Source organism: Dreissena polymorpha, chromosome 9 (genome assembly GCF_020536995.1).
Source record: "Dreissena polymorpha isolate Duluth1 chromosome 9, UMN_Dpol_1.0, whole genome shotgun sequence".
Lineage (NCBI taxonomy): Eukaryota > Metazoa > Mollusca > Bivalvia > Myida > Dreissenidae > Dreissena > Dreissena polymorpha.
In genome coordinates, this window is record NC_068363.1 from 4531910 (window position 1) to 4552442 (window position 20533).

Sequence of the window (20533 nt, forward strand, 5' to 3'; positions counted from 1 at the left end):
GGTTATGTGACCTTTAAGAGAATCCAACCCCTTCAAATTTGAATTAAAGGCACTTTTCCCACAGGTATAGAGACAGATCACAAAGTTCCGGTACAATGACACACAGATTTATTCATAAAAGTTGCCATTGAAAGCGCCATGCGTAACAGCGTTTCGCGTCAAGAATTAAGGTAGAAAAGCCAAACTTGGTTACATCATACATGCAGCACTTAGACTCCATACAAGGCATCACTTTCGATTCTAATAGGCAAAGCTGATATAACATATGACTTAATAAGTGAAAAAATCAACAATTCCAATATGTGTGCATCAAAGCAGATTTTGAACCGGATTCGAACAAACTTTTGTGATTTTTTTTGGCACATTTTAGGTAAAATCCATGTAGAAGCAGCATTTCTGATGTCATTTGACCCAACAAAAGGGCTTGCTTGCATGGAAAAACAACACACTTGACTTCCTGACTAAAAAAAGTCATCGTCAGACATGAGCTTAAAGTATTTTGTCACACCTGGACCTATGATTCCTCGGCTTGAGATCCGTCTCGGACAGGCTCCGGAAAATGTCAGTCTGGCCCGGGTGCTCAATTCCGTGTAATCTGAGAAAACAAAAAGGATTTGTGTGCACATTTACCCATTACGGTGCCAACTTATGCAGGGTTAGATACAATTAGAGTAAGCTTTCAATAGTCTTTGTTGCTTTATTGGCTGCAAATTGTTAATTCACCACGCCGGCATCAAATTGTCGGGCACACTGGCAAAGTTATCGCCACAAAATGTGATTTCAGAGCTGCAGTAAATGTAAAACACCAAATTTTCCTAATTTTGGTGACAAAAGTGTGCCAGGATATCAAAGAAATTATTTTACAATAGATTTAATTGAAAATAACGGCGTACTAACCTGCAAAGACACCGATCCTCTCGACACGACTGGGCGAGTGTTGAGGGCCGTCTCCGAATCAGTCATGCTGTACAGTTTTTGATGGCCTGTCACTTCAGCCGGACTTGCAAACCAATTGGACAACAGTTCAGGCAGAGCTATAGACCCATTACGACACAGCCTACAAATGCACACTTAGGTTTTGGCATAATATTGAGGTCACTTAAACACAGATTCCCTGGTGTTTTTCACGCAGGGTCTATCACAACAACATTCTTCCAGGAAAGAAAGCATACTATTATTATCATTTTTGTGTTTTCAGATGAATACTTAATTGTACTTGAACTCAGCAAGATATCCAAACAGGAAAAATAAGGCAAAGTAGTGTTATTCTGAGTAGATCTGCCTGACGGGGTTGAAGGCGAAGGCATATAGCAGTGTGGGTCCAAACTTGGCGGGCATTTTTAACAGTAAAAGGCTAAAAAAGTAAACAATAATAACAAATGCAGATGAAATAAAGACATGCATTAGGTTCATTATTGAGATTGATGCAAATTAATGTCAAAATGTCACTGAAAAACAATACCGAGAGTTTTAGTAGTCTTAGAATATTTCTCCGGAACAGGTTTCGTTGTGATTTTCCAGCATTTACCCCCTTTATGACCCCAAGTGCAACAGCCCAATTGCAAACAGCCCTAATTTGGGTCAAAATGACATATGGCAGTTATGTTTTGCAATAGAGCGAGTTTTTGATGGTCAATTGTCAAAATTCTGGCAGACGACTAACTTGGTCGGATGTGCTTTAAGAGAATCCAACCCCTTCAAATTTGAATTAAAGGCACTTTTCCCACAGGTATAATCTGTTTTGAGAAATATCACAAAGTTCCGGTACAATGGCACACATATTTATTCATAAAAGTTGCCATTGAAAGCGCCATGCGTAACAGCGTTTCGCGTCAAGAATTAAGGTAGAAAAGCCAAACTTGGTTACATCATACATGCAGCACTTAGACTCCATACAAGGCATCACTTTCGATTCTAATAGGCAAACCTGATATAACATATGACTTAATAAGTGAAAAAAATCATCAATTCCAATATGTGTGCATCAAAGAAGGTTTTGAACCGGATTCGAACAAACTTTTGTGATTCTTTTGGCACATTTTAGGTAAAATCCATGTAGAAGCAGCATTTCTGATGTCATTTGACCCAACAAAAGGGCATGCTTGCATGGAAAAACAACACACTTGACTTCCTGACTAAAAAAAGTCATCGTCAGACATGAGCTTTAAGTATTTTGTCACACCTGGACCTATGATTCCTCGGCTCGAGATCCGTCTCGGACAGGCTCCGGAAAGTGTCAGTCTGGCCCGGGTGCTCAATTCCGTGTTATCTGAGAAAACAAAAAGGTTTTGTGTGCACATTTACCCATTACGGTGCCAACAAATGCAGGGTTAGATACAATTAGAGTAAGCTTTCAATAGTCTTTGTTGCTTTATTGGCTGCAAATGGTTAATTCACCACGCCGGCATCAAATTGTCGGGCACACTGGCAAAGTAATCGCCACAAAATGTGGTTTCAGAGCTGCAGTAAATGTAAAACACCCAATTTTCCTAATTTTGGTGACAAAAGTGAGCCAGGATATCAAAAAAATCATTTTACAATAGATTTAATTGAAAATAACGGCGTACTAACCTGCAAAGACACCGATCATCTCGACACGATTTGGCGAGTGTTGAAGGCCGTCTCCGAATCAGTCATGCTGTACAGTTTTTGATGGCCTATCACTTCAGCCGGACTAGTAAACCAATTGGACAACAGTTCAGGCAGAGCTATAGACCCATTACGACACCGCCTACAAATGCACACTTAGGTTTACGCATAATATTGAGGTCACTTAAACACAGATTCCCTGGTGTTTTTCACGCAGGGTCTATCACAACAACATTCTTCCAGGAAAGAAAGCATACTATTATTATCATTTTGTGTTTTCAGCTGAATACTTAATTGTACTTGAACTCAGCAAGATATCCAAACAGGAAAAATAAGGCAAAGTAGTGTTATTCTGAGTAGATCTGCCTGACGGGGTTGAAGGCGAAGGCATATAGCAGTGTGGGTCCAAACTTGGCGGGCATGTTTAACAGTAAAAGGCTAAAAAAGTAAACAATAATAACAAATGCAGATGAAATAAAGACATGCATTAGGTTCATTATTGAGATTGATGCAAATTAATGTCAAAATGTCACTGAAAAACAATACCAGGTGTTTTAGAAGTCTTAGAATATGTCTCCGGAACAGGTTTCGTTGTGATTTTCCAGCATTTACCCTCCTTATGACCCCAAGTGCAACAGCCCAATTGCAAACAGCCCTAATTCGGGTCAAAATGACATCTGGCAGTTATGTTTTGCAATACAGAGAGTTTTTGATGGTCAATTGTCAAAATTCTGGCAGACGACTAACTTGGTCGGATGTGCTTTAAGAGAATCCAACCCCTTCAAATTTGAATTAAAGGCACTTTTCCCACAGGTATAATCTGTTTAGAGAAAGATCACAAAGTTCCGGTTCAATGACACACATATTTATTCATAAAAGTTGCCATTGAAAGCGCCATGCGTAACAGCGTTTCGCGTCAAGAATTAAGGTAGAAAAGCCAAACTTGGTTACATCATACATGCAGCACTTAGACTCCATACAAGGTATCACTTTCGATTCTAATAGGCAAAGCTGATATAACATATGACCTAAAAAGTGAAAAAAAATCATCAATGCAAATATGTGTGCATCAAAGCAGGTTTTGAACCGGATTCGAACAAACTTTGGTGATTTTTTTTTTGGCACATTTTAGGTAAAATCCATGTAGAAGCAGCATTTCTTATGTCATTTCACCCAACAAAAGGAATTGCTTGCATGGAAAAACAACATACTTGACTTCCTGACTAAAAAAAAGTCATCGTCAGATATGAGCTTAAAGTATTTTGTCACACCTGGACCTATGATTCCTCGGCTCGAGATCCGTCTCGGACAGGCTCCGGAAAGTGTCAGTCTGGCCCGGGTGCTCAATTCCGTGTAATCTGAGAAAACAAAAAGGTTTTGTGTGCATATTTACCCATTACGGTGCCAACTAATGCAGGGTTAGATACAATTAGAGTAAGCTTTCAATAGTCTTTGTTGCTTTATTGGCTGCAAATGGTTAATTCACCACGCCGGCATCAAATTGTCGGGCACACTGGCAAAGTTATCGCCACAAAATGTGGTTTCAGAGCTGCAGTAAATGTAAAGCACCCAATTTTCCTAATTTTGGTGACAAAAGTGTGCCAGGATATCAAAGAAATCATTTTGCAATAGATTTAATTGAAAATAACGGCGTACTAACCTGCAAAGACACCGATCCTCTCGACACAACTGGGTGAGTGTTGAGGGCCGTCTCCGAATCAGTCATGCTGTACAGTTTTTGATGGCCTGTCACTTCAGCCGGACTTGTAAACCAATTGGACGACAGTTCAGGTAGAGCTATAGACCTATTACGACACCGCCTACAAATGCACACAAAGGTTTACGCATAATATTGAGGTCACTTAAACACAGATTCCCTGGTGTTTTTCACGCAGGGTCTATCACAACAACATTCTTCCAGGAAAGAAAGCATTCTATTATTATCATTTTTGTGTTTTCAGCTGAATACTTAATTGTACTTGAACTCAGCAAGATATCCAAACAGGAAAAATAAGGCAAAGTAGTGTTATTCTGAGTAGACCTGCCTGACGGGGTTGAAGGCGAAGGCATATAGCAGTGTGGGTCCAAAATTGGCGGGCATTTTTAACAGTAAAAGGCTAAAAAAGTAAACAAGAATAATAAATACAGATGAAATAAAAACATGCATTAGGTTCGGTATTTAGATTGATGCAAATTAATGTCAAAATGTCACTGAAAAACAATACCGAGTGTTTTAGTAGTCTTAGAATATGTCTCCGGAACAGGTTTCGTTGTGATTTTCCAGCATTTACCCCCTCTTATTACCCCAAGTGCAACAGCCCAATTGCAAACAGCAATTTGGGTCAAAATGACATCTGGCAGTTATGTTTTGCAATACAGAGAGTTTTTGATGGTAAATTGTCAAAATTCTGGCGACGACTAACTTTGTCGGATGTGCTTAAAGGTTACGCATGCGCAATTAATTTCCTTCTATATAACATATAAAATAGTTCAAGTTTGATATCAATTTTTACCATGATCAAGCAATGAGCCACTATATCATCATACATCATTGGAAAGATAAATACATAATCTTTTTAACAAATGGATGTCATTAAATTCTGTACGTTGTAACTCAAAATATTCGCCTTAAAATAGGCACACCGGTTTTGACAGCTATGCAGGCGACCATTTTGGGCTCAAATAGTATGACCTACTTTCATAGCCGGGAACCATCAACAGAAAAAGTAGAGCACAAAAATGGCTTTTTTTCTTATTGCTTACAAATTTACCTTCAAATTGATACACAAACATTCCATTTGCAATGTATTTTACAAATCCTATGCAGCATGCACTGAACAATGTGTGCTAAGTATCAAACTGACTGCAATGTAACCCTGCAAACAGGAGTTCCGGTTTGGGGTTATGTGACCTATGACAATGTGTCAACGCACTTTCAGACAATAACGTAGTGACGTCCCCATCTATATATAGAATGGACCTATGAAGGTTGTTGTTGTTGTTGTTATTATGTGGTTTAGTGTAACCTATGGAGGGTTACGAACTACTAATTGTCACAACCTCTGTACAGTGGACTTAATGGTTGAACCAGGTTCTGAGCATAGCTCTCAGGACATTTCTTCCGCAAGGTATATTCAAACATTATGGTTATAATAACATAATGTCTATAAACTTAAAAAACCAACTAACGAAAATATCCTAGATTGTCATACAATAAAAACCGGGAGAAACCGATAATTATCCGAACTCTCGAATAACATTACTAGCGATTAAACTTGTTATCGATCCGACCGAAAGATGCTACTATTGTATTTTTCAATGTTTTCTTAATTTCAATTATGGAATACCTGTACTTAAACTTGTTTCGATCACAAATCAAGCGTCGACAACAAACAGGTTACGGCGACGCTCAATGATCTCGTGAACGTGTGGTACGGACTATGTATTTTCGGTTAAAGAGGTGACGAACAATTGTTATATTTTAGTAACATTTGTAATCTATTTATATTCTATGCCGTAATAACGTTTACATTATAACTCGTTTCAACTGTAATATACGAGATAATTTAATACATTAATAACATCGTACATCGTTCTACTTAGTTTATCTCTACACCTTTCTTGATAGAGCCATCGCATCAGAAATAATCCTTATGACGACCTCCACGTCTTGATAGGACGAGGCGAAGACTGTTTCGAACGTGGTGCGATTATTGGATTGAAAGACATGGGGAGGTTTTCAGCATGCTGAAACCTTACGTGGTTTTGACCTGGCATTAAAATGGACGCGATCCTTACCTTGTAGAGAACACAGAACAGTTATAGATTCTTGTTCAAAGTGCTGACATTTGCTTACATGTCGACTTTTCGCCGAGTTGGCGTTGAGTTCTCACTACATTTGTAAAACGTGCGTATCATGTTTATCCTGTTCATGTCGCGTCCCACCAAGATTTTATGCAAACTGTTAAGGTACTTCTTATGTTTAGGCAGGGTTTTACCTTATTTTTAAAATGTGTACTGCGTAATTGCTAGGCATGCCCTAGATGCAATGTAAGTACTTTTAAAAAGTATACATAGATGAACAGTAACGGTTAAAATGATAAGCGAACAAAATGGAATGTACTTTACACAAAGACAACAAATCATTATTGTAGGGGCAAATAGCCAAGGTCTTCTGAGACCGTATATGGTTGTATTTTGACAGCGGGCGTCAGTATACATGTTATCATTTGTTGGGTCCAATTCATCAGCTGCAATTTGTGGATGCGAATGCATCTGTACATTTTCTAATGATACCATCGCATCTGTTCACAGAAATGGTCACATATTTTCAAGCAATACACGAAATGTCACAAATCTCTAAAGACTTGCCCGAAAATAGCCATCAGTAATCGCGATTTGATATACATACATATTGCTTTGGGTTACATGTTCCCGAATGATATGAGTTTAAGTAAAGAGTACATGTATCACGAAGCACCATATGCGAATTCATTTCAGATTTATAAGACAGATTTAAAAAAAGAGGTAATTAGCTGCCCACTCATGCTTAACTTGTTGAGTCGTATAGCCGAATAATTTGTAATGTAATGTATTAGTCCTCTTTGAGGTGTCCTTATTCGTGGTAAGAAGATAGGATAGTCCTTTATCCGCTCTACAGACGACTGTTTTAAGCCCTCGTGTCTGATATTACCTTGGATGTATTTAGCTTCTGCTCATCAATGTTCAGTGTCATTGTTACACCAACAGCTTCAATGTCGCTAGACTTTTGTTTGTGTTCTTGCTCTAAAGGTTCCACCGACGACATCCTCTGGCCAATTATTAATTATCCTATCACCTGTTTTTACTGCCATGATACATTCAATTCACTGGAAGCAAGTGGAAGACAAATATCTACGAAAAACCGTATGGATGTTTTCAATACATTATGCTTACGTGAAATCCACATTTTGACGTTATAGTCACGTAGTTCTTGCGTACTTGCTACCCAAAGCGGCACTGCGAGCGTCAATATGTGTGTGGAACAATCTTAGTGAGGACCTCTTTGATGTAGTAACGTGGCTCGAGATGGCTTTGCACAGCCGGTTATCGACATATATTTCGCCCTTTCGTCGCATCCTCATCACGTACCTTCTAATCATCAGATCAGAGTGTTGTATTTGAGAACCAAGTAAGGAAAAAGTATTGTGTGATGGAGCAATGAAACATGCGGCGGAACGACTTTTGGACTTTTCAGCAAGGTTAGCACTTGCTTTAATTTTTTTTTAAGTTTCTAATTGGAGACACAATTTGATATGATGTTAGAAAGTGAAGGCGTTTTGATTCAGAAACATAACACGTCTAATGAGGTTGTGACAATTAGTAGTTCGTAACCCTCCGTAATCATATTCTAATCATTAAATTTCTATTTGATGTTAAAATTGATAACAATTGTTAGGCTAAATTCAACTTACACCAACATAAGAAATAAGCATAATATTCCATGTACTTGTATACAGCAGACGCCGCATGCGCTCCTCTTTCTCCAACTAGAACCGTCATCGCCAGGACCGATTGTAATAACATGAAGAATTAGCCCATACTTTATAGGAAAGTGAGCGAGCGAATTTCATATTTATCCTTTTATTTTTTCGCTTTATATTTGTCCATTTATGTATGGCCGCAAAATAATAGGGGATGCGCGCGCCGGTGCGCCCCCGCCTTAAGTGGCCTACCCAAAGTGCGGAATTCGAGCTTACGTTAAGATATTTTTCATTCATAAATATGCGAAATACTTGCTGTTCTTGGAGCAGAAGCAGATGAAAACAAACCATTATTTTTTATATAAATGCAAATATATCACAACCTAACGGTGAAAAAATTGTTGTCGCGATACGACCTTTTTGCACGTACATGTAGTTTGAACAGATGTTTATTACGTATTATTAACACAATGGAGTTGAAAAAATATAATAAATGGAAATAACTGACAGTGACGCGTACCGGTTATCGGTTTCATGTATGACAAGAAATGCTGGACCGATAGCAGACTTTTTACGTGTTGGTTTTATGCGCATGCGCACTAGTAAATGGCAACCTCAACCAACGTTCTTCTTAACGCATTTAAGTAAAACCTTATTAAAGGATAATCAGTTTGGCATTCTATTTGGTAAATTTTCTTCCATTCTATGTTGTACCGAGAACAATTGTCGAGAGTTTAAATTTAAAAGCTTTCAAACAAACAAATGAGAAATATATCAAATGGACACCACATTTTAGATAAGGCTTACAGTGCTTCTTCACTTAAGTTTCAATATGCTTTCAGATAAAACCAATTTATTATACTATAAATAGTCGTACCTTTTTAAAACACTGCATCATGTGCGCGCGAGCTAGTGGTTTTCTGAAAATGAAGATAATTAATTCGATCACTTATATCATGCGATTGCGAAATACTGGTAAAATCAATATTTACCTAAGGTTATTGTGTTCTTAACACACGGCCAATCATGTGTAAATATTGCCCTATTAAGGAGAGAAACTCTATAAGAATTATTTCTTCCGTATCAATCTTTTACTGATACCAATTGTATTGGGTACTTTGATATAACCCCGGTAATGTACTTGACAAAAGAAATAAATCTGTTTTAAGGTTAAGGTTAAACATGCAATATCAAGGGCGGCTTATGAAAGAAACGAAGGGGTAAATGCAGCCCCTTATAAGATATGCCTAATCCAGTGGTCTAGTAAACTGTGGTCCAAATGCTCATATACGGTATTGTGTTGATATTGGGTGATTTTAATGTGACTTGAAAACGACAAGAACATCGAAAGTGTTAAAACTTAACAAAAGTATATGATCGGTAAATGCGCCTAAATATTAAATCAATACTAGTACATCCATTACACGAACAAATTCTTTACATCTTATAAATACCATTTATAAAACAAATTTTAATAGAAACAAAATACAAATTGTATGCCATAAAAATCATATTAGTCCGATTCGAAATTCGCCATGGTTATCCTAGTTGGTTTGGTTGGTATGGAATCGAAGAAAATGCTATTCAAAAGTCAAATGTGTTTATGATCTCAAAGTGTGCGTTGTTAAAGGTTATTAAGAATTTATATTTAATATACTTATGTGTTGCCGAATAACCCTCTGAAAACAAAAGAAAGTCACGAGTGGGAGCACGCGATACATGATATACTCCAATAGACAGTGACCAACGACAAGTCAAGTTTAGAGGCACTATTATTTTCAAATCCTAACCCGACATTGCAACAATCAAAATTCTGTCTGCCGGCTAACGATTGATTCTAAGTACCTAACTATTTCTTTTTTTTCGGATTTTAGAAAGGCAAAACACAGGTTGATATTTAAGGGTGCTTTAATAAAGAACAAATAAAACGTTTTGCAAACCTACGCTTATCTTGGCTTTGATCTTCGCGAGCTGTAATCAGAGATAAAAAGGCCGCTTTATCTGAAAGATTGCCAAACACAGACAATATGTTCAGATAAATCACCATAGGCATTAAACAGTGTGCATTTTAAAATGATCGCATAGATTTATGTAACATTAAGTTTGTGGAGGATTAACTTTTTACAGGTCATTAATTTATATTTTTTTGAAATGGATATACTTAAAAAATATCAAAGCGATCTAGAACATTACCCATCATTTCACAAGCATTCAAACGAATGGAGAAAAACTGTATTGAAAACGGAAAGTGATATCAAAATCATTATTGATAAAATAAATAACGAAATTAATAGTGATAAAAAGAGAAGAACAGTCATGGAGAATAGCAGGGATCACAATCTTCTCTCATATCTGTATTGCCTTATTAACGATAGGTCGAAGGTTGATGAGCATATCAAAGGAGCTCTCAACATTGACAAAGGGAACATTATAACATTAACGGGTCAAGCTTATGTTTATTTAGAATACGAAGAAAAGTTCAGTGAAGTGGAAAAAATCCTCAAGAAATTACACAAATTAAATGAAGAACGGCACCGTGTCCTTCAAGCAGATGCTGAAATTGAATATGGTTATTGCAGAATGGGTGCCAAATTTTACCATAATTCGGTCTCACGTTTGGAAAAGATTATTGCAGATGCTGAAACACTTACTGCTCCACCGTCGGATTGGAAAACAAGCATTTGCATTTGGAATTTTGGATTAGCTTTGGCAAAACGTCGATTGTTGACTTTGTCAAATATAACTTCCTCAGAGGAAATTGATTTATCCCATAAGAATTACAGGCGTGTTATTGACATATTGTATAAAATCACAAACAGTGAAAACAATGAGAACGTCGACAGGGTTACTGTTTACAAAGCTCGAGCTTACGCCGAAGTTGGAAGCGTGACCTTATTTGTGGAGACAAATGAAAAAGAATTTCCGAATGGACCAAACGACATTTTGCCAGAATCTGAGATAGAATTCAATTACACGTCACGCACTTATATTGAACTGGCCCTTAAGGTATGTGATAATGACGCATACGTTTTGTTAAAATGTGGAAAATATTTTCGATATATCAACGACATCGATAGGGCAGTCGAACTTTACAAGAAAGCGTTGAAATTTAATCAGACTTCTTCGGCACACGAGCACGTTGCTCTATTGTTAAAAAGAACAATAGAAAATGACATATTATCAGAAACAAAGAGCAAGAATCGGGTTCACGACAGTAAGTCAAAAAATGATCATTTACACATTGTTAAATGCCCGAAAGAGGTGCTTCAAATTGACAAAATAAAATTTAAACGACTTATAAAAGATATCTTTCATCATTTCAACGAGGCATTGAAATCACCAAATAGATCTGCTTTGTACAATAAAGGATTATTTTTGCGACAAATCGGGGATATAAAAGAAGCATATGACACATTTAAAAAACTTATCTTTGACAAAAACGATGGAAAGTGTTCCGTAATGCATTTAGCAAATGCATACGAACAAGCAGCAAACTGCATTATGGAATTCGAAAGTAATGAGCATTATAAAGAGGAAATGTTTCATTACCTCAAACGATCATTAGAAATATCTTCAGACTTGGTTGCGAAAATGCCGTCTCTTGAATCGTGCTGGACAACGGCCCCAACACTAAAAAGCTTACTAACACGCGAGGCTCAAACAAAACAAAGACAATATAATCTAGCATTTCTCTATGACAAATTGCAAACCTATGACAAGTCTTTTAAAGTTTACCAGGATCTTTTGAATATTTTAGAAGAACCGAGGGAGAAAGTGGATGTAATTCTGAGAATGATATCAACACAGGTCAAACAAGGCGATTATGACGGTTCAATTCTTGCATTCAATTTGATAGCGTGTTTACCCGACGGTCGTCAAAAACTTGTGGAGAATGAATATATTGAGGTACATATAGAAGGTTGCTTACAAGCGTTAGAACAGGATGAATGTGATGTTGCCAAAGTTAGAGTCAAGAACGCTTTGCGGTTCATTGAGAAGAAAACTGATAGCAGCTTGGATAGAAGAGATGAGATAGCCAGTGAAGATATGCACGAGGAATTCGAGGTGTTTCTGTTGTGCGATGACAATGACGACAAGCTGACAGATCACTACCGATATTTGCGAGACCATTTACAATTACTCGGAATATCAGTTACCATAAACTCAACAGATGTTCGGCCTGGCTTTACTCTACTTAATGGAGTAACAGATGTCATGAATGCTTCAAAGCACTTCGTTATTGCGTTGAAAGATAGAAATACTTCCAGAGAATTCGAACAAAGGGTTGCTATGGTACAAGAAGTTTTAAAAAGAAGAGCACGCAGTAATTGCGTTGTGCTGAGCAGTTGTGAATTACCAGTGTGGCTCACAGGAAGTCCCGTCATTATGGGCGATGACGTCATTTCACTGTTTTGCGAGGACATACACCAAATGTTGGTGAATACACGAGCACGTGACATTTTGAAGCAAATACTGCTTCACCTTTGTCAAAAGCAGCGACCAGCGACTGCAATAAGCCATCCCTAATCAAAAGCGCACGTTAAATACAGTCGGTGTATTTTAAGAATAAATCATTTAGGATTTACTTTCAAGTGGTAACATAAAAGTAACATGAAAACGTGAATTTCGTCTCAAAAGTGTGTTGTTTTTTCCACATTAAATAAAAATTCAACTCGTGGCAGCAATGCAAGGTTGTATATCATTCATTCATTAATTATGTTTTGATGTTGGCGTATAACAATTCAGACCAACACAATTAAATTTGATTGTTTAAGTAATGTCAGATTTAAACATATAATTACGTGCTTTTTTCAATGTTCTTTATTTAATGTATTATATGTTATTGCATATATTTACCTGTATACAAAATCTGTTAAGTTCTCTTAAGTGCGTGGTCTCATATGAATGCCATTTCTGTTTAATTAGATGGCAAATGCAAATAGCCAGTACGGCAGTAAGCTTTTTATTGACCACTGATATGTCTTAAACATTGATATCTTGTTTTGTATCACACGATTATTGAATTATGAATGTATAATGATATGTGTGTGCCTTTTTCCAAATTTATTGGATACTTAAATTGTTTTAAATGAATTGCAAGGACATGTAAACACGGTGAAATTCATAACATACATAATTTAATCAGGCGGTTTATATTATTTGTAAAATAAACATTTGTAATGTACGACAACTGTCTACGTTTGAATGAGTAATTACAGTTATCAAATTCAAATATTTTAAGACAGAACCTAAAAGTTTGTCTTAAAAGATATTGATTACTGTATTGTCATATCCATTGTGGTATCAGAAATGTTTAACATGAAATTCACTGATGAGCTGGCAAAAACGAAAATCGTGTTATATTTCAAAGGTTTGATGGAGGAAAGGCGTCTTGTCTGTATTTGAGAGACAGGATTTTTTTAGGGAGGGTTTTATTTTATTGTTTAGTTTGAAAAGGGATCATGTCTGAAGTGACAAATGTCCGTTCACCATGCTTAACATGTAATTGCTGCATAACGTTAGTTTATAATTATGTTACATCATTTGCATATTATTAAGGAGGTTTGGATTTTGAATGTTCTCTTTCCTAGCAAGATGAAGAGAATATATGAAATAGTGATTTAGTTAAATAATCATTGTCGCTGAGATTCGTTTTATCTTGTTTAACAAGTCGAATTTTACTTTAAATTTGACGATAAGGTAATTCACCTATTGTAAAAAAAAGAATAAAAACAAGTGTTCCAAAACATATTGAAATGAAAACATCTCATCACTTTAATCGAGCTAGAGTGAAATGGAAACATCACATTACTTTTATCGAGCTATAGTAAAATGACGCGTTGTCATCAATGGTATTTTCCACACTACGAAGATCGTGAAATAAATTGTATTGTCAGTATGTGACAATTGTCAATGACACTTTGAATGATAATTAATTTTAAAACACGAAGGCATGGATAAACAACTCACAACGTTACCAGTTTGATTATACAGAATAAAAAATGCCTTTCTATTTCATAGGTGGTTAGCGTGTGGCTATGATGTCTATTAGTAAAACCATCATTTTGAATGAAAAATATTCAAATTATAACGAAAAACAACTTCTCTGAAAAGAAAATTGTTCATGCAATAGTCACTATGTTATTAGTTGAAGAGACATCTACACATCTTCTCACTCGTCGCCAGTACACACTGACCTCTTTCGGACTTATTCAAGAACATAACGTATTTAGTGGATGAAGTCTACAGTTCAACAATAAAATCGTAGGTTTGTTCAATACTCATGCTTTAAGTCAGAGTTTATTTACATGTCCTACTACGTCTTCATTCACGACTGCTTGTATGGCCGGACCGTATTGACTTTTTAATGGACGTCGCCATTTTGAATGTTTTGACCATGTGATTCAAAATCACATGACTTCGGACGGACTACTTTCCGAGCAAATCACAGAGGTGAATGTGATGTAACCGTCGAATCTCCACGCAAAGTTGTCGTTCCTTGCTCTCACATACAACTCTGCGAAATGCTCAGCTGGCCATTTTGTCTATAAAATAGGTAAATCCGAACAAACGCATTCAATGTATATTCGATTGGATATTTAAGATCGCATGCATTAAATTACGAAATATGACTTTTAAATGTACGATAAATCGTGCAAAAACTTGCGAGTTTTAGTGCAACTCTTTGGAACTAATTTATTGCCCATTTACGCAGATGGAATCATTCCACGCACTTCACAAATGTAAACAATTGAACATATATTTTTTTAAGTGACGTTAATAAGAATTGCTTCGACGTGTGTATGTATGTTGGTTTCTTAACATAAAAAAACATATCAATTTTATAATAATGAATTAAGACTGATATAAGATATCATGGTATGAGATGGTTTTCTTTAATGCAGTGAATGCAATGTAACCGTCGTGCAAGAGATTGTTTAGTATTCTGTAACCTCAATGATGAACGCTTGGAATGATCATGACATAAATGAGACACTTTCATAACAATAGTCCGTTCTGAGCCCAACACAGAGGTGAATGTAATGTAACCGTCGTGCAAGAAATTGGTAACCGTCGTGCAAGAGATTACAATTCTCTGTATGGACACTTGCAATGACTTTATTATTTAATTTCTGTGTGCATGAGGTAGAAAAACGTTTTTCTGTACTATAAATTAGTTGTCTTTCTTTAAGGTTTGAGACAAACTAAGACATTAACAATTGGCGAGAAACACTCATCAACTGGAAAGAAGCCGGTAAAAAGAATGCCAGTCAACTCGTACCTAAGTCAACTCGTACCCTAGTCAACTCCTAACCGAATTGGTCAACTCGTACTTTAGTCATTTTTCAGATTGGTCAACTCGTACCTTTTAAATATTTGTTCTTTATGGAAACAAATTGCGATGGGTGTTTGCATGCATTAGATGTTTTTTTATGTTTATTGCAGGTACGAGTTGACCAATTAAAGTTATATTTTGGCATAGACTAATATAACTTGAATGGTTTTTTTACCAGGGTACGATATGACTAATTAAGGTTATTACCTAAGTATATATATTATTCTTATTAATATGTCCAATATACAAAGATTATATTATCTAAGAAATATATAGAAATCATTTATCTTTCAAAATTTATATTTATTAACAACTATCATTTTCGATGTGAAAAGAAAAATCTTACGGTATGAATCAGTAAAATATTTGTTAACCTCTTCCATTGCATGATTTTTATAAATATTACTAAATTGCAAAATAATTATCATACATGTCGTTACACTTGTGTATTAGTTAATAATTGTTGTTGTTGTTGTTGTTGTTGTTGTTGTTGATATATATGCCTCAAATTATGGTTCGTCTCAAAATTGAGTCAATGATTTAATCAATTAATCAACACCTAAAATACTTATTAACACCTACGTGACACGGGTCGTTAATATCGTAATTGACCTAATCTTCAACTTTGTTAAATATTGATTAACACATTACTTGACACGGGTCGTTAATATCTAAATCGATTTAATCTGCACCTTTGTAAAAATGAAGAACACCTTTGAATCCAAACTAGCAACTAACCAATCAATTAAAAAAGATTAGGATTATTGTGTAAAACAACCGGATTTAATGAGTGTTAAGATGTTTTAGCATTCTTCAATAAAATAATAAGATTTCCATGTAAATTTGAAACAACGGTCATAATGTTCGAATAATTTGAACATTAAAATAAAAAGAATGCAAGTTATTGTCTCTTGTGTTTTTATTTTGGCATTTATAAAACACACAAATTACATATACTACATTCACATTTAACACACACAAAAACATTATATTTCACACAGGGTAACAAACAAACCGTCTTATACAAAAACTACATACATGTATTTAACACAAGAACTTTTATTAAACTTAATACAACTACCGACATAGATTATGTACAGCAACAAAGTTTCACATTTAAAACAGAAACAGAACCAACACTTGTTTTCAAAGACCACAGACTTGTTCACACAGATCAACACATTGTTCAATTACTCGACGGCGTCTGTGACACTCACAGATGGCTTGTACAGGCAGCTGAACGTGGTTGCCCTCTCTGTAACTCTTCCACAGGGCGAAAGTCTTCCCCTGAGGGGTCGCATATCTTGCTCGCTGGTATCGGCGGAGTTTCATATCCGAAACAAGCTCCGCGTTTCTGACAGCGGTGACGGCCTCATCGTTCAAAAACTTCGCCAGAAGATAGAACGGCGGGCAGCTGTCGTTGGCCTTGTGGTTGAGGCGTCGGTGCCACCCTGAAAATAAGAAACAAACTATTGTCATAACATCAAAGAAGCAGTAAAATATAATAATATTTCTCCATCTTGTACATAGTAATTGAAAATGGCTGCGCAATGACGGATTCGTCTTATATATTTTACAACGTCAGTTTATATCCATCTGTTATTTCAAGATCTGCTGTAATTTTCAAGTGTATTGAATTTAATCATTAACAATGAAATAATAAATGTATATTTACCTTCGACGTCGTTGTTTGTACGGACAGAGCGTCCGTACACAGACCAACTGTGCACGGGCCACACATCCGACTCGAGCCAAGTTCGACGCACATACTCCATGAGCGGCATGACGTGTTCTGAAGCCAGGTCGACCAATGTATCGAACACGGGCACAGACTCATTGTCGGACTCGGATTCCGAGATACTGTCGTCACGGAGATACACTTCCATGACCTCAACCGATGGCCGTTCTCTACATGGCACACAAACAAACGAGAGTTCGATTACGCCTTTCACCATTCTGTTGTACTGAGCAAGTGTTACACCTTAAAAGTATACAAATCGTTTTAAAAGTTTATAGCCGTTACAATTCCATGATACATCCCTATGTACAAATACCACGACGAAATAAGACATCCTGCAGACATATATATATTATGTATACATTTAAAGACCTTGATTATTATACATTTCGTTATACCGCCATTTTCCATCAAATTCCAATAATAAAAAAATTAATATCGTATCTGCCTTTCAAATATAATATACATTATCCATCGGTTTATATAAATTTTAACAATCAGTATAATCTAATACAAACGTGATGATTCTTATAAATTGGTACATGTCGGCTTGTTTAACATACATTTCCGCCATTTTGAAATCTATCCTCTACCCAAGGCAATTATTTTCAACCCGAATTAATGACTTAATCAGCATAATCTAACATAAATAAACATGCGTAACTGATTTTGAAAACATACCTGTCATACTTTGTATATTTGGTCTCGATGCCCGTTTAATAACGGTGATTTAAACATTTTTTACATAACGAAAGACGTCTGATGCACTATTTTCGTTTTCGGCTTCAGACGAGTGCGCATGCGCGAGCATTGCGCGACAGCATGTTTGGCTTAAAATCGAGTTGCGGATACCTCTTATACACATACCTGGTGACATATAGAACACATGACGGGGTCAATAAATAGTTCAAAGAAGGTCTGGCATATCATATTGTTTTGGTGCACCATATATTGTCTTATATTTATATGTGATATATTGTATAGGTTGACTCAGTATTCGCAAAAGTGAACAGAAGCTATCATCTGCTTATACTGGTCAACTAAGACCACAACAGCATGCAAGGTACATTTGGGGCACGGGAAGCAATTACAGAAGGATTAAACTACGTCTTAAACTACCGGTATGCTGTTAAGGTCATACCTTAAACATTAAAATCCCCGTTCATAGGTCCATTATATTGTATATGGGAAAAACATCTCTGTTCTCTGTTCTGGTGAAAGTACACTCTCTTTCAACGAAATAAATTCCGTTTGCAAAAATTAATGCATAGTAAAGGGGACCTTTTCACGTTTTGGTAAATTGACAAAATTAAAAGAAAATATTCAGATTCGCACATTTTCGTTGTAGTTATGATATTTGTGAGGAATCAGTAATACTGAACATTTACCATTCTCTCAAATATCCATTACATGTATCTTTTGACGATTTAAAAACCTGAAAATTTATAAAGCGTTGCAACGCAAAACGATGAATGATCAATGTGGAGTGTTCTGTTGTCGTTATATTTTAGGATAATAAAGGCATTGCTTATATAAAGTATAAAATTAATCGCTGATTGTATCGGCAAGGATGGCCGAGTGGTCTAAGCGAAAGACTTACTCCTGGGGTCAGTGGTTCGAGCCCTGTTAATGGTTACTTTTTTCTTTCTTTAATTGTATTCTTGTTTTTTACTGGAGCCTTTTAGATCCAGTTCTTACATTTATCAATATAAAGCATTTAATGACAAACTTCAATACATGCCAAAGTCTGTGAAAAGGCCCCTTTAAAAAAGGTCCCTGGTGCGAATGGAATGAATTTTGCGTTATATGAGCGTCGTCTTATCTATTACTGCGGATGCACCACGTGACATCTAATGAACTTTAAGCAAGTAATACAATTTTTAATTACCATATTAATCGGTACGATTAAAACGATTTCTGCAAAATCATTTTTAACATTACATATATTTGGATCACGAGGCTTTTTCAGTTTGAGCTTTGTTTTACACCACAGTATGTACAGTAGATTAAAAAGTAAATTTAGCTTCTTGCAACAAATTTTTTATCTTAACGTCGACATTAAAAAAAATAATCCTGAATAATTAAAGCAAGCGTTACGTTTATATAAGCATATCACGGCTAAGTTGCACGAACTTAAATAACATAGAAGCAAACAAGATTGAAATGTCGAGTGGGTATTGACTTCATTAACTCAAAGTCGCAAATGTTGCGTGTCGACCATGAACTGTAGAATATATTAATTATATTCAATGTTGAGTTTTCGATAGTTGTTGCTTCAGTCGGTCACTTACTCTAGATTATCTTTTCCTTACAAGAGAGATTGCTAAATAGAGATTTGCAAAAAGTCTCTCATTGATCATGCTTATTCACCTATTAATGCCTAGTGGATTCTCCCATCCTTCTAAATTGGATCTTTTTTTTTCTCCAAAATTGGGAATGTCCAGTATATTTATTTCTATATTTAGAATATTTCTTACAGAAATTCCTTTAAGCAAACAGCGCAGACCCCGATGAGACGTCGCATCATGCGGCGTCTCATCTGGGTCTACGCTGTTTGCAAAGACCTTTTTTTTCTAGACGCTAGGCATAAATGGGTTAACTTGGGAAATACGTTGTTTATAATAAAACAGTTAACGAAACCAATTTTGCCGACAACCGTACCGTATTGTGCTGGAGATGCCTGTTGAAAAAACAACAACATTGTTTTACCTGTTAGAGCTTCATTAAATGTGGATAATGAACAATATACAATACGTCATTAAACCCTAGTGGTTTCCCAATGATAGTACATATATTGGCGGTTTTACACACGTTAAAACAAAAGCGAACGTGCGAAGCTTACGTTCACCTTAGTCGTGCCATGTGCTCCCAATCAAATGAGATGTAAATTACGTACTTAATCATGTTAAATGGTCTATCATTCAATATTCCTTTCATCTTTATTTAATAAATCAAGTATTTACCTCAATACCGCGCATATTATAATATGACAATAATTGTTATCACGTTCGTTATGATTAATTACATATTTGATTTAAAAACTTGCACATTACATCAAAGAATAATAACAATACGTTATTGTGTTTTTTTCTTTTTTAATAATTGTTTTGTTTAAAATTGCATTCTGAATTTGCATGCATTTGGTCGCGTAAACCTCTCCCGTTTCGAGGACATGAGTTTACCGCTCGATTATCACTTCGTGAGACAGCCAACAACGCGAAGACAGATTTATACTCAATCATCGAGATTGGGTAATAAACGTCTGACACAATTGGACACTGAATTTCTCATGACTAGTCGTGCATCTATCAACTGTCAGTGGTTCGTTTTGTTAAAGATTTATGTACAGTATTGAACTTCCTAGGGCGTATCTGCGTTTCAAACTGGGAAACATTGCTATTGGTTTGT

At 36.0% G+C, this 20533-nt stretch overlaps 1 protein-coding gene across 1 annotated transcript; it reads right to left on the reverse strand.

Moving 5' to 3' along the window:
* Positions 1–16420: 16420 nt before the first annotated feature.
* LOC127843804 (uncharacterized) lies at positions 16421–17210 on the reverse strand. Its single transcript, XM_052373618.1, has 2 exons — positions 17063–17210; positions 16421–16838 (listed from the first exon to the last, which is right to left on the reverse strand). The coding sequence occupies exons 1-2, from the start codon at positions 17169–17171 to the stop codon at positions 16534–16536; spliced, it is 414 nt and encodes a 137-aa protein (XP_052229578.1). The 5' UTR covers positions 17172–17210; the 3' UTR covers positions 16421–16533.
* Positions 17211–20533: the final 3323 nt, after the last annotated feature.